The following is a 13,146-nucleotide window of genomic DNA, read 5'->3' on the forward strand; positions in this document are numbered from 1 at the left end:
TGAGGGTCCCTGCCATTTGAGGAGCGGGAGACAGCTCGAGATCATACTGCTTTCTCACCAGTTCCTGCCCAGAGAGGACTACATATCTACAGTACCTTTAACAAGTTGTCAAAACCAGTTTTGTATCAGAGGATATTTGTCTTGCTGAAGTTTAATATCTGACGTGGCAGATGTATTTTTAGCTGGAGAAAAGCTGTTTTTATTCTTGCCCTGGATTTTACTGTTTTTATTATTAACCTTGTAAAAACAGATGGCTAGTATAATCCAAGAGACACAGAACTCACTTTGGAACCACAGCAACATTGAGGTTCTTTATGAGAGCACCATCTATGTGATGCAGGAAAATTATCTTTAACAATAGAGACTTGTGACCTGCCTCTGATATAGACAGTATATGAAGATAGTGTGGCTTGCTGTGTGGAACAACTGAAGGATATCACCAGGTTTGTAAAGCCACATTCAGTGCACAGTTCTGCACACTCTAAACTGAAACCAAACTTTTGTCCTGTTTCTGTGCATTCGTCTTATCTTTCACCATAACAATTTTATTTGTGACTTATAAGGTGTGTAAAACCTGTGGCAGGGTGAGGCACAAAAAGGTCCTCAATATGACAACCTTTTCCTGGGATACCTTGAGAGAAAGCACATGGTCAGATCAGATCTTTTCAATAGCTGAGGTATGTTGGTAATGTATTTCTCTCTGCTGGACCAACAATCTACGCCAGGGGTAAGAGCCACATTTCCTAATGGGGAACCTTCCAAGGGCAACATGCTAGTGGTGGGTGGGACCAGAGGCAAAAGTGGGAGGAGCAATGGATGTGACTCTTTGTATAATAGGCAAAATCTAGCTATGCAAAAGTGAGAGGTTTCCACACACATCCATTTTCCCATTTTTTATCCAGACAAGTAAGAGGCACTGTCAGTTCAAGGGCAATTTCTTGTCAGGCAAAAGTACTTGAGGAGGGCACAGAGCTATGGCCAGTGAAGGGTGTGATCTGGGAGAGTTCTGAGGACCAGACAGAGAAGCCCGGATTTGGTCTCTGGGTCTGAGGTTCCCCACCCCGATCAAGACACTCTTATTATGTTACTAGAGCTCCACTGCCATCTATCCATAAAACAGGATACATCTTGGGTACCCAGATGTTGCTGGACTACAATTCCTATCACCCTGACCATTGGCTAAAGTAGCTGGGAATGATGGGAGCTAAAGTCCAACAACATCTGGGGACCCAAGGCTGAAGGACACCAGTTTAGTGTGATGTCTGAATGCAGCCATTGTTTATGCGATGAGCCAGGTAAATTTTTCATTCATCTCTGCAAGTGGTGAATGGAGAGTTAAGGGGATCAGATACCATTTTACTGATGTCAAATGCAATGTGGGTCAAATGCAATGAAGATATCAGCACTGGACATTATGTGAATTTGAAGAAGAGATGACCTACTAACTGAAGCTGTATACTAGTCATCCAAAAACCCTAGGAGAATTTACTAAAGGGAGAAGATCCTTCCTTCTCATCTTATTACTACCAACTCATATACAAGCTCTTACAGGACCTCATGTAACATTTAACTTACACTTGATGGGGACTAGAAGCAGTACCTGGAGTGTCTTTGGAGCATCTTATGGATTGCCGAGTAATGTAATAGGAAAGTACTGTGTCGGTGCTGTAAAGCTTCCAGTTATTCTTGTTGGCCCGTCTCTTCCGCTGAGAAAGTGAATGCGGAGATGGCTGTATACGGAATGGAGTGTCATCAAATTTGCACTTCTCTTTTGTTTTAATTAGTCTGTCAGAAGTTTGTGTATGGTCCCATATCACCTCCTCAAACTGGAACAAAACAACACTGCTTTGTGCATTGATCACTAGCCTGGAAGAAAGTAGGGGTGGTGAGAGAACACTGTGGCCAACAATGGAAAAGTACCAATACATCAGGCACAACAATTTTCAGCTTGTGAAGCAGGAAAGGTAGCGTGGGTTTAGCTTGCTGCCACACTGCCTTTCTCTGCTGCAATTAGCACCAAATTAGTGCTTCTCCAATATCAGTTACAAACTGTGAGTTATATATAACTGTTAATTATTGAATTGTAGCAAATGGAAGGAAATTTTTTAAACCCTTTCTTCCCCTGGTGCAGTCCTGATAAAATCAGCTCTGCTAACTCTGCTAGCTCTTGCTATTTGCAGGGGAAGAATGCTCCTCCTGATGGCAGCAGGAGCTTTCTGTTGTGGTGTAAATTTGTTTAAGCAGAGAGTAACAGCGGTCTGAAATGCATGTGTGCCAGTGTGTGCGTTTTGCCTAAGAAAGCAAGCTTTTACCCTGCTTTCAGATCACTGAGACTTGAGACTTGGTAAAATAAGAAAAGCTACTTTATTTATAGAAATACGTAGTAGATAGAAAGGCATACCTAGTTCTAACTAAGTTGGAGGTGCAACACCCAGGCTTGGGAATTGCCCTCATGGCTAGGAAAGAGTGAGAAGAGACAAAGGTGTCTCCTCTCTCTTGGACAGTCAAAGAAGAGAAGAGAGGAAAGGGCGGAAGGAGGAGGGGCAGGTAAGCTTCCCTTAGGACGTAACAGTCTAACAGCAGAAGGTCAGTCAGAGCATGACAGGTAAAGGTAAGCAAGCCTATCCATCTGGAGGACCCTAGCTCTATCTCCCTTCTGGAACATAAACAAAAGAACAAAACAGGAGTTGCTCTTGCCCCAATTCCAACACTTTCGTCCCAATGCAAGCAGCAGCTTTGGAGGAGCAGTTTTGATCAAGACTGCAGCAGAAAAGGAAAGGGCTAAACTGCTCCCCCCCCCCCGCTGCAATGCCAATAATTTGTTTGTTTAAATTCACACCCTGTGTTTTCACACAATGTTGTCCAAATGATCTAACAGCAAACAAAATAAAACAAAAACAATAATCTAAAATAGAAAACAGTATATAAAACAAGCAAGAAAACAAACAGATAAGAAAAGCAATAGCAATAGAAAATACAGATCAGCATGACAGGCCAAAAACCTGTTTGAATAAGAAAGGTTCTTAACATGAAGTCAGAAGACTACCAGAAAGGGGACTAAATGGGCCTCTAGTGAGCAGCAGTGGCGACCTTCCAACAGTGCTGCATTCACTTTGATGGGAATGGGTGGGGGGAGGTCTGGGTTGGTGCTGTCAGCATCCCACAAGTGTGCACAACCTGTGGGATGCCAATGTCCCCAACTCAGAACTTCCCTGACCTTGCCACCACCTCACCATATCCCTGTGCCAGTGAATACAGTGCTGCTGTCAGGAGAGCACCACTGCTACTCCAACCCCTTCATGCACTACTGCTGCCTTCCTGGATGCAGCCACCAAAAAAGACTCAATTCCCTGGCAGATATTGGCAGGACAGAGAGAAAGGCCTCTACCAAAGCTCTAAACACCAGGGAATCTTCATAGGAGATATGGTGGTCCTTCAGGCAACCACCCTAGATCTCCCCCACAGCTATCATTTCAATTTAAAAACAACAACAGGCACATTAAATGCAAAGATGCATTTCACATGACTAGTTTGTCCTTCAGTGATCAAACAGCAATTGCAAGGCCATTAATTTAGTTTTAATAACTGTAGTATTTATAACGAGTATGGGAAACATTTGGCCCCCCAGATGTTGCTGAACCGCTACTCCCATCAGCCCCAGTAAGCATGGCCAATGGCCAGGGATGGTGGGAGTTGTGGTTCAGCAACATCTGGAGGACCAACGGTTCCCCACATCTGATTTCCACCAATGCACCATCACATGGAGTGGTGATATGTTTGGGAGACTATCTTTGCTGCCCGGGGTTATATCAATACTGGTGAAGGGGAAAAGTTGATTTTTAACTTAGCATGTCGTGTGATCTGTCTGATAAAGCAGGGGGCAGCCAACATGGTACTGTTTAGATGTTGTTGGTTTACAACTCCCATCATCCCTGAAGGGCACCACGTTAGCTACCCCAGGGAAGGGACACAAATATTCCTTCAGCACATGGTATAATGAAGGGAGGGATCTGGATCCCTTAAAGTCCAGAGGTAATGATGGTGCAAAACCCCTTTGAGAAATTTCAGTAGTCTCAAGAAAACACATTTAAGCTGCTCTTGAAGTTCCTGATTATGTTTTGCCCAAGTAGACAAATCAAATTGTTCTTTAGATTTCAGATTAGGCAAAAATTCAGTGGCACCTCTAGTCCTGAACCATCTGCAGAAAGGGGAGAGAAGTAAAAGGATCGACAGAGACAGTTTAAAATAGACCCCTCATTTGTTTATTATCCTGAAGTATGAAATAACCCTTAGAGGGCTTGATGTGTTGTAAGCATGTTTAATCAAAAGCAAGCCCAAGTAAGTTTAATGAGACTTAATTTTAAATATGCATGCTTAGAATTACAGATAGGGTTTCTCCATTAGAACATTTCTGAGAAGCCCTTCTTCACGTGCCTCCCCACATATCTCCTCAGTAACATAAATGTCTTTATTACTTAAGAACTAGAAAGTAATGGCTGCAACCTACTTGTTATCTACCATACAGAAGGACACCACGGGGTCACCTCTGCTGTTGGCTCTCATAACCCTCAGGCAGGTCCCAGTCAGGAAGTTGAATATGCGTATCTTCCCATCAGCACAACCGCTGATGACTCTGAGATAGAGAAATCCCAGGGATAGAACCTCCCTACAAACAATAAAAGTGGCTGAAAGACAATGCTTGTTCTTGGAGGACAATACTGAGACCACAAGATTGTCCTGTTGTGCAGTGATGGATAAGGCCATTGGCCTTGCTGGCTGGGGCTGATGGGAGTTGGATCTCAATAGCATCTGGAGGGCCACATGTTCCCCATGCCTAGATAAGTGGGGGAGGAGACAGAAAATTGAGGGAAGGGGGAGTGAATGGAGTATCCTAGAAAAGGGCATAGCTGTCTGGCTGGCTCTATGTAGCACTCCAAACCACAACATTTTGTTTCAGCTGCCAGTTGTATGTATGACACTGTTCTTTACTCTCCTCCCTGTTTGTTCATAAGGAGTATTCAATACACACGCACACATCCTGTATTTTGATGATTTACTCATTGCTCTTTAGTTTGAGGGGGTGTCTTTCTCATTTTAGGGGCTATCTTTTATTTTTAAAGGGCTATCCCTTATCGTAATATGAGATAAAGCGACAGAGCAAGCTCCAGTAGATATCATGTAGTGAAAGGCCTGTTACCTATAGCCTCCACTTGCCCAGTGGCCTAGTCTACTCAGCTCGCCAGCTGCCAAAGAAGTCCAGCTACTATCAAGTCTTCCCATCTTCCCTACCTCTCCCCAAGGGGTCAGCATTGCTTGCCAGTCTAGTAATGTCTGTTGCCAGCCCCAGAACAAGCCCACTCCTGGAATAGCCCAGCATCTAGAGGTCCAACTACTACTCTGGATTGGCTCATCATTTTCAGTCTCAACTAAGCACAGTCAGGAGGGGGACTCTGACAAGGAGGCAGGAACTTTCTTTCCCCAAAATCTTTTAGTGATAGCTAACAGGAAAGTGCACTTCACATCTAGGAGACTTGTAATTTGATTGACCATTGGAGGTGCCTGTTGCATTGCTCAGCTCTGCAGCAGAAGTTGTGATGGCAAACCAATAATAATAATAAATTTAATTTCTGTGTCACCTATCTGGTCGATGGCCACTCTAGGCAACGTACAAGGCAGTTAAAACACAATATGATAAATACAATGGTATAATATGAAACAGTATAAAAACAATACAGCAGCAAATAATAACATTAAAACAGGATAGGAGGCATTTCAGTCTCAGTAATTAACCCTCCCCGGAAATCCCAAAGGCCTGTTGAAAGAGCCAGGTCTTTAAAGCTTTACGAAATGTATTTAGGGAAGAGGCGTGCCGGAGATCTTGTGGGAGGGAGTTCCAAAGGGTGGGGGCCGCCACTGAGAATGCCCTCTCTCTAGTACCCGCCAATCTAGCTGTTTTTGTCGGCGGGATTGAGAGAAGGCCCTGTGTGGCTGATCTTGTCGGGCGGCATAATTGGTGGCGTTGAAGGCGCTCCGTAAGATAAACTGGGCGATACCGTATAGGGATTTAAAGGTTAATACCAACACCTTGAATTGGGCCCGGAAAACAACTGGAAGCCTGTGTAGATCGAACAACACTGGTGTGATGTGATCCCGGTGGTGACTGTTCATAAGTAGTCGAGCCGCCGCATTTTGTATGAGTTGTAGTTTCCAGACAGTTTTCAAGGGTAACCCCACGTAGAGCGCGTTACAGTAATCCAAGCAGGGTTCTTCTCTCAGGGTGGCCAGCAAGCCTGGATTTTTCTAACCTGATGAGTAAAAGTGTGTTCTGCTAGGTAGGCAACCAACACTAGTGGGGGGAGGGGTCTGACAAACCTTATATAATGTATGGAACTGCTGAAGGCAACAAGCAGCAGCTGTGTGTGCTGGGACTTCCAGTGTGTTTCCTGACTCCTAACTGAGAACAGAGGGAGCTGTCTCAGTTTGTCTACAGGTGAGGAGATATAAGCAAGCCAGCTTTCAGAGAGCGAGCGAGCGAGCAGGGAGAGCAAACAGGAGTTTGACAGGGGAGGTCAAGGGGGAGGTCCCTAAAAAGAAAATAAAAAATTCTCCTTGTACAGCACACTGCATACCAGTGGGACTCTCAAGTTTACCCTGAAGCAGGACAGGACAAAGCACAGGCAACTCCAAAACTAGTAGTCAGAAACAAAAGATAGCGAGTATGAACAGGAAGGATACTCCAGTGGTTGTGACCTGCAAGGTATGTGCCATGTTTGTTTTCTTGCCTGAGAACAACATGGCGTACACTTGCAACAAGTGCAAGCTCGTGGCACTGTTGGAAGAAAAAGTGAGAGGCCTGGGACGGCAGGTGGACACACTGAAGACTATAAGAGAAGATGAAGAGTTCTTAGACAGAATGCTGGAACAACAGCAGCAAAGAGAAGTGGAGGTGGAAGAGCAACAGCATGTGGAAGCAGAAGAGAGACTGCTTTGGAGAGGAGCAATGAAGTGGAGGAAACTCCGTGGGAAAGGGTGACAGGAGCAGAAGAGCTAGAAGACACCCTTCACCAGTGGAACTATGGAACCGCTTTCAACCACTCGAGGATGACACTGGAGGACCGCCTGTGGTGGACGAATTACAGGAGACCCCATGTGACAATGAGCAAGAGGCTGAAGCTCAATCAAGCAGGGCCAATGAAACCTCGCCCCACAACAACAAGAAGAGTACTAGTAGTGGGAGACTCCCTACTGTGTGGGATCGAAACCCAAGTATGCCGAGAAGATCCATGGACTCGCCAGGTATGCTATCTACCAGGAGGAAGGATTTGAGATGTGACGGAAGGGTTGCCATCACTCATCAAGCTCACCGACAGGTATCTCTTTCTCCTCATCCATGTGGGAACAAATGATACTGCCAAATAGAGCTATGAAGAAATCACATCAGTCTTTGAAGCTCTGGGAAGGAAACTCAAGGACTTTGGGGTCCAGATAGTTTTTTCATCCATCCTTCCAGTACTTAGAAGAGGAGTAGAAAGGGAAAGAAAAATACTCGGTGTGAATGAATGGCTATGAAGGTGGTACCGATGTGAGAGATTTGGATTCTGGGACCACAGGCTATTCTTCCTGGAAGATGGACTGCTGGCAAGTGATGCATTGCATCTCACAAAGACTGGGAAGAATGTGTTTGGCCACAGCATGAAGAAGTTCATCAGGAGGGCTATAAACTGAATCCTAAGGGGGAGGGAGACGTAAACTTGGTGGTAACAACTGATGAAGGCTTATGCACAGTAACGGGAACAGAGAGATTGGCTCTAATAGGGCCCAGTAACAGTCCTCAGAAAAATGTAGTAAGGAAGCCAAGCATAAATCACATGGTCTTCGATGTCTGTATACTAATGCGCAGAGCACGGGAAACAAGCAGGATGAACTTGAACTCTTAATACAGGAGGGTCATTACGACTTGATAGGTATAACTGAAACTTGGGGGGATGACTCCCATGACTGGAATACAGCATTTGAAGGATATAATGTGTTCAAAAAAGAACAGAAAGAATTAAAAGGGAGGTAGAGTCACGCTATATGTTAAAAATATATATCCCTGCACAGAAACACAGCAAGATGAGCTTGGTAGCTCCATCAAGAGTATCTAGATTAAAATTAATGAGGCAAGTAATAAAAGGAATGTGGTGCTTGGAGTCTACTACCGACCACCCAGTCAAGAAGAAAACGAGAATGTAACTTTTGGAAAGCAAATTGCCAATGTTTCGAGGAGGCATGATGTAGTAGTAATGGGGGACTTCAATTATCCCGATATCTGTTGGGAGACAAACTCTGCCTAACATGGCCCCTCCAAGAAATTTCTGACTTGTGTTGGAGATAACTTTCTCCTACAGAAAGTGGAGGAAGCAACCAGAGGATCAGCTATCCTGGACTTGATTCTAACCAATAGAGATGATTTGGTGGATGAAGTGGCAGTTACGGGAACTCTGGGGGAAATTGACCAGGCTATACTTCAGTTCTTGATTTTAACAGAAGCAAAAGCTGAGAGTAGCCATATATGCACCCTGGACGTTAAGAAAACTGGTTTTAATACTCAGAACAATTGTAAGTACTGTTCCATGGCAAGCGACCCTAAAGAGAAAAGGAGTCCGAGATGGGTGGGAGTTTCTAAAAAAAGGAAATTCTAAAAGCACAATGGCAAGCAATTCCAACAAAGATAAAAGGGGGAAAACAGCAGAAGAAGCCAATGTGGCTTCACAAAAAGCTTAGAGATGATTTGAAAACAAAAAAGGACACATACAGGAAGTGGAAAGAAGGTCAGGCCACAAAGGAAGAGTACAGGCAGGTATCACGGAATTGCTGGGATGGTGTCAGGAAGGCTAAAGCTGAGAATGAGGACAGGGCTATCAATGGCTACTAGCCATGATGGCTGTGCTCTGCCACCCTAGTCAGAGGCAGCATGCTTCTGAAAACCAGTTGCCGGAAGCCTCAGGAGGGGAGAGTGTTCTTGCACTCGGGTCCTGCTTGCGGGCTTCCCCCAGGCACCTGGTTGGCCACTGTGAGAACAGGATGCTGGACTAGATGGGCCACTGGCCTGATCCAGCAGGCTCTTCTTATGTTCTTATGTTCTTAATGAGCTGAGGTTAGCGAGAAATACTAAAAGCAACGAAAAAGCTTCTTCAGGTACATCCATAGTAAAAGACAGATATAGGAAATGGTGGCACAGCTACTCAGGGAGGATGGCAAAATGATGACAAAGAAAAGGCAGAAGTGTTCAATTCCTACTTTGGCTCAGTTCTCCCAAAAAAGGGTCTATGACCCTCCTGGGAAATATGAAGTAGAAAGGACAGGATTGGAACTTGAGATTGATAGACATACGGTCAAGGAATACCTAATCACTTTGAACGAGTTCAAATCGGCAGGGCCCAATAAACTGCATCCTAGAGTATTGAAGGAATTGGCTGAAGAACTCTCAGAACCGCTGTCTACAAAATCGTGGAGGGCTGGTGAAGTGCCAGATGACTGGAGGAGAGCTAATGTTGTCCCTTCAAAAAGGGCAAAAAGGAAGAACTGGGGAACTACAGACCAGTCAGCCTAACATCAATCCCTGGAAAAACTCTGGAGCAGATTATAAAGCAATCAGTCTATAAGCACCTTGATAACAATGCAGTGATTACTAGTAGCCAACATGGATTTATGAAGAACAAATCCTGCCAAACTAATCTTATCTCGTTTTTTGGTCGGGTAACCTCCCTTGTAGACTGTGGGAATGCTGTGGACGTAATATATCTCGACTTCAGCAAAGCTTTTGACAAAGTGCTCCATGATATTCTGATTAGCAAGCTAGCTAAATGTGGGCTGGATGGAACAACTATCAGGTGGATCCACAGTTGTCTCCAGAATCGTACTCAAAGACTGCTTATCAATGGTTCCTTCTCAAACTGGGCAGAAGTAACGAGTGGGGTACCACAGGGCTCGGTCCTGGGCCCAGTGCTCTTCAACATTTTTATTAATAGCTTGGATGAGGAGATACAGAGCATGCTTATCAAATTTGCAGATGATACAAAATTGGGGGGCAAAGCTAATACCGTGGAAGACAGAAACAATTCAAAGGGACCTTGATAGGCTGGAGCATTGGGCTGAAAACAACAGAATGCAATTCAACAGGGATAAATGCAAAGTTCTACACTTAGGAAAAAGAAACCAAATGCACAGCTATAAGATGGGGGATACTTGGCTCAGTAATACGACATGTGAGAAGGATCTTGGAATTGTCGTTGATCACAAGCTGAATATGAGCCAACAGTGCGATGTGGCTGCAAAAAAGGCAAATGCTATTTTAGGCTGCATTAACAGAAGTATAGTTTCCAAATTGCGTGAAGTATTAGTTCCCCTCTATTCAGCACTGGTTAAGCCTCATCTTAAGTACTGCATCCAGTTCTGGTCTCTGCACTTCAAGAAGGATGCAAACAAGCTGGAACAGGTTCAGAGGAGGGCAACAAGGATGATCAGAGGACTGGAAACAAAGCCCTATGAGGAGAGACTGAAAGAACTGGGTATGTTTAGCCTGGAGAAGAGAAGACTGAGGGGAGATATGATAACTCTCTTCAAGTACATGAAAGGTTGTCACATAGAGGAGGGCTGGGATCTCTTCTCGATCGTACCAGAGTGCAGGACACGGAATAATGGGCTCAAGTTGCAGGAAGCCAGATTTCGATTTGACATCAGGAAAAACTTCCTAACTGTTAGAGCCATACGACAATGGAATCAATTACCTAGAGAGGTAGTGGGCTCTCTGACACTGGAGGCATTCAAGAGGCAGCTGGACAGCCATCTGTCAGGAATGCTTTGATTTGGATTCCTGCATTGAGCAGGTAGTTGGACTTGATGGCCTCATAGGACCCTTCGAACTCTACTATTCTATGATTCTATAGGAGCCTCTTTGTTATGGAATAATCACAGGGTGGTTTCCAACATAATATCTAAAAGCAGAATATCAATAAATCAAAGCATTCAAGTTATGCCTAATATCTGCCAAACTCTGCCCTAGTTCTGGTTCCAACCTGAGGCTCTGCTCCAGGCCGGTGCTTCGAAATCAAAAGTCACCAAGCCTTCTCTCTCCCTTTCTCTCATGTGTCACACTGGATAGAAAATATTCACTAGGAAATTGACAAATGGACGTTTAAAAGGGCTAGAGAATGCCACCCGAAGTGAAAACGTATTGCAAGAATCACTGGAGCACTAAACCTATGCAAACAAAATGTGAGCCAATTTACTTTTAAGCAATTGAGGGAGAAAGGAAACCACCACAGTGGTGAAGGAGTATATTGCTGACAGGTGGGGCTGGGTGGAGATCTGCCTGAATCAGGAATGAGCATTGGATCCAGTCCAGTTTTGCTAGAGGCACCTTCCACTTATCGAGAGGGGGAGAGGCGAGGCATGCAGAACTTAGCAAGCTGTGGGCGCAGCAGCGGAGCCAATCCAGCAATTCCCAGAGTTTTCTGGGGAGAGGGATTGATTGTTAAACCACTCTGGGAATTGTAGATCTGGGAGGGAAATAGGGTTTCCTAACAACTTTCAGCACCCTTAAGCTACAATTCCCAGGATTCCTTGGAGGAAGCCATGACTATTTAAAGTAGTATGATACTGCTTTAAATGTACGCTGCAGATGGGGCCTTGGTTGATCAGTGGTATTTATTTATATACAGTGCTTTGCAAAAGTAATCAGACCCCAACCAATGCTGTCATATTACTGAATTACAAATGGTACATTGTAATTTTGTTCTATATGATATTTTATTTTGAAACACTGGAACTCAAAATCAATTATTGTAAGGTGACATTGGTTTTATGTTGGGAAATGTTTGTAAGAAACATAAAAAACTGAAAATGTTGCTTGTGTAAGTATTCAACCCCCACACATTTATATTTGGTAGAGCCACCTTTCGTGCAATAACAGCTTTAAGTCTTTTGGGGTAGGTATGTATCAGGTTTGCACACAGAGTTGGAGGGAGTTTGGCCCATTCTTCTTGGCAGATTCACTCCGGGTCGTTTAGGTTTGTTGGATGTCTCTTGTGGACCTCAATTTTCAAAGAGAGCCACAGATTCTCAATGGGATTGAAATCAGGACTTTGACTGGACCACTGTAGGACATTCACTTTCTTGTTCTTGAGCCACTCAAGTGTTGCTTTGGCCTTGTACTTGGGATCATTGTTCTGCTGAAAAGTGAATTTCCTCCCAAGCTTCAGTTTTTTAGTGGACTGAAGCAGGTTCTCTTGCGGTATTTCCCTGTATTTTGCTCCATCCGTTCTTCCTTCAATTTTAACCAAATGCCCAGTCCCTGCTGATGAGAAGCATCCCCACAGCATGATGCTGCCACCACCATACTTCATTGTAGGGATAGTGTGTCTTGAGGCATTGGCAGGATAGGTTTGCACTACACACAGCGCTTTGAGTTTTGGCCAAAAAGCTCTATCTTGGTCTCATCTGACCACAAAACCTTTTCCCACATCGCAGCAAGGGCACTCTCATGCTTTCTGGCAAACTCCAGATGTGCTTACAGAGGGTACTCTTTGAGTAATGGTTTGTTTCTTGCCACCCTCGCACACAGGCTAGTGTTAGGCAGACCTCTTGATATGGTTGACTGGTGCACCATTACTCCGCTCCCAGCCACTGAACTCTGTAGCTCCTTCAAAGTAATTGTTGGACTCTCTGTGGCTTCTCTCACAAGTCGTCTTGTTTGAGCGCTGAGTTTGAAGGATGGCCTTTTCTTGGCAATGCCTGGGTGGTGTGATGCAGCTTCCACTTCCTGGTTATTGATCCAACTGTGCTCACTGGGAGTTTCAGTGTTTCAAAATGAAATATCATACAGAATGAAATTACAATGTACCATTATAATTCAGTAATATGAGAGCACTGGTCAGGGGTCTGATTACTTTTGCAAGGCACTGTATATGTGAATGCATTTAGTGCTGTCCATGTAGATGTAATAACGAATAGCAGTCCTTGCCCCCAAGGGGGTCACAATCTAGAAAAACAACACAAAGGAAATAATGAAGGGAGGGAGGGTAATGGAAGAACAGTAAAGAGGGGAAGAGTATGTGCTTATTGCAGTTGTGCATACTTAGACTCAGCTACAAGTAGTAGGTG

At 44.4% G+C, this 13,146-nt stretch overlaps 1 protein-coding gene and 1 long non-coding RNA gene across 7 annotated transcripts in view; one reads left to right on the forward strand and one right to left on the reverse strand.

The window, feature by feature from the left end:
* The window catches only part of LOC133380031 (uncharacterized), a 40,525-nt gene that overhangs the window by 11,165 nt on the left and 16,214 nt on the right, over positions 1–13,146 (forward strand). The gene's annotated exons all lie outside the window — the stretch shown is intronic.
* FBXW10B (F-box and WD repeat domain containing 10B) overlaps positions 1–13,146 on the reverse strand; it is a 41,244-nt gene that overhangs the window by 7,662 nt on the left and 20,436 nt on the right. Inside the window, exons 10-11 of the mRNA XM_061616479.1 lie at positions 4,508–4,666; positions 1,601–1,866 (exon numbers count right to left, since the gene is read on the reverse strand). Coding sequence (XP_061472463.1) covers positions 1,601–1,866; positions 4,508–4,666 — 425 coding nt within the window. The remainder of the gene's footprint in view (positions 1–1,600; positions 1,867–4,507; positions 4,667–13,146) is intronic.

The sequence above is a fragment of the Rhineura floridana genome, chromosome 3 (assembly GCF_030035675.1).
Source record: "Rhineura floridana isolate rRhiFlo1 chromosome 3, rRhiFlo1.hap2, whole genome shotgun sequence".
NCBI lineage: Eukaryota > Metazoa > Chordata > Lepidosauria > Squamata > Rhineuridae > Rhineura > Rhineura floridana.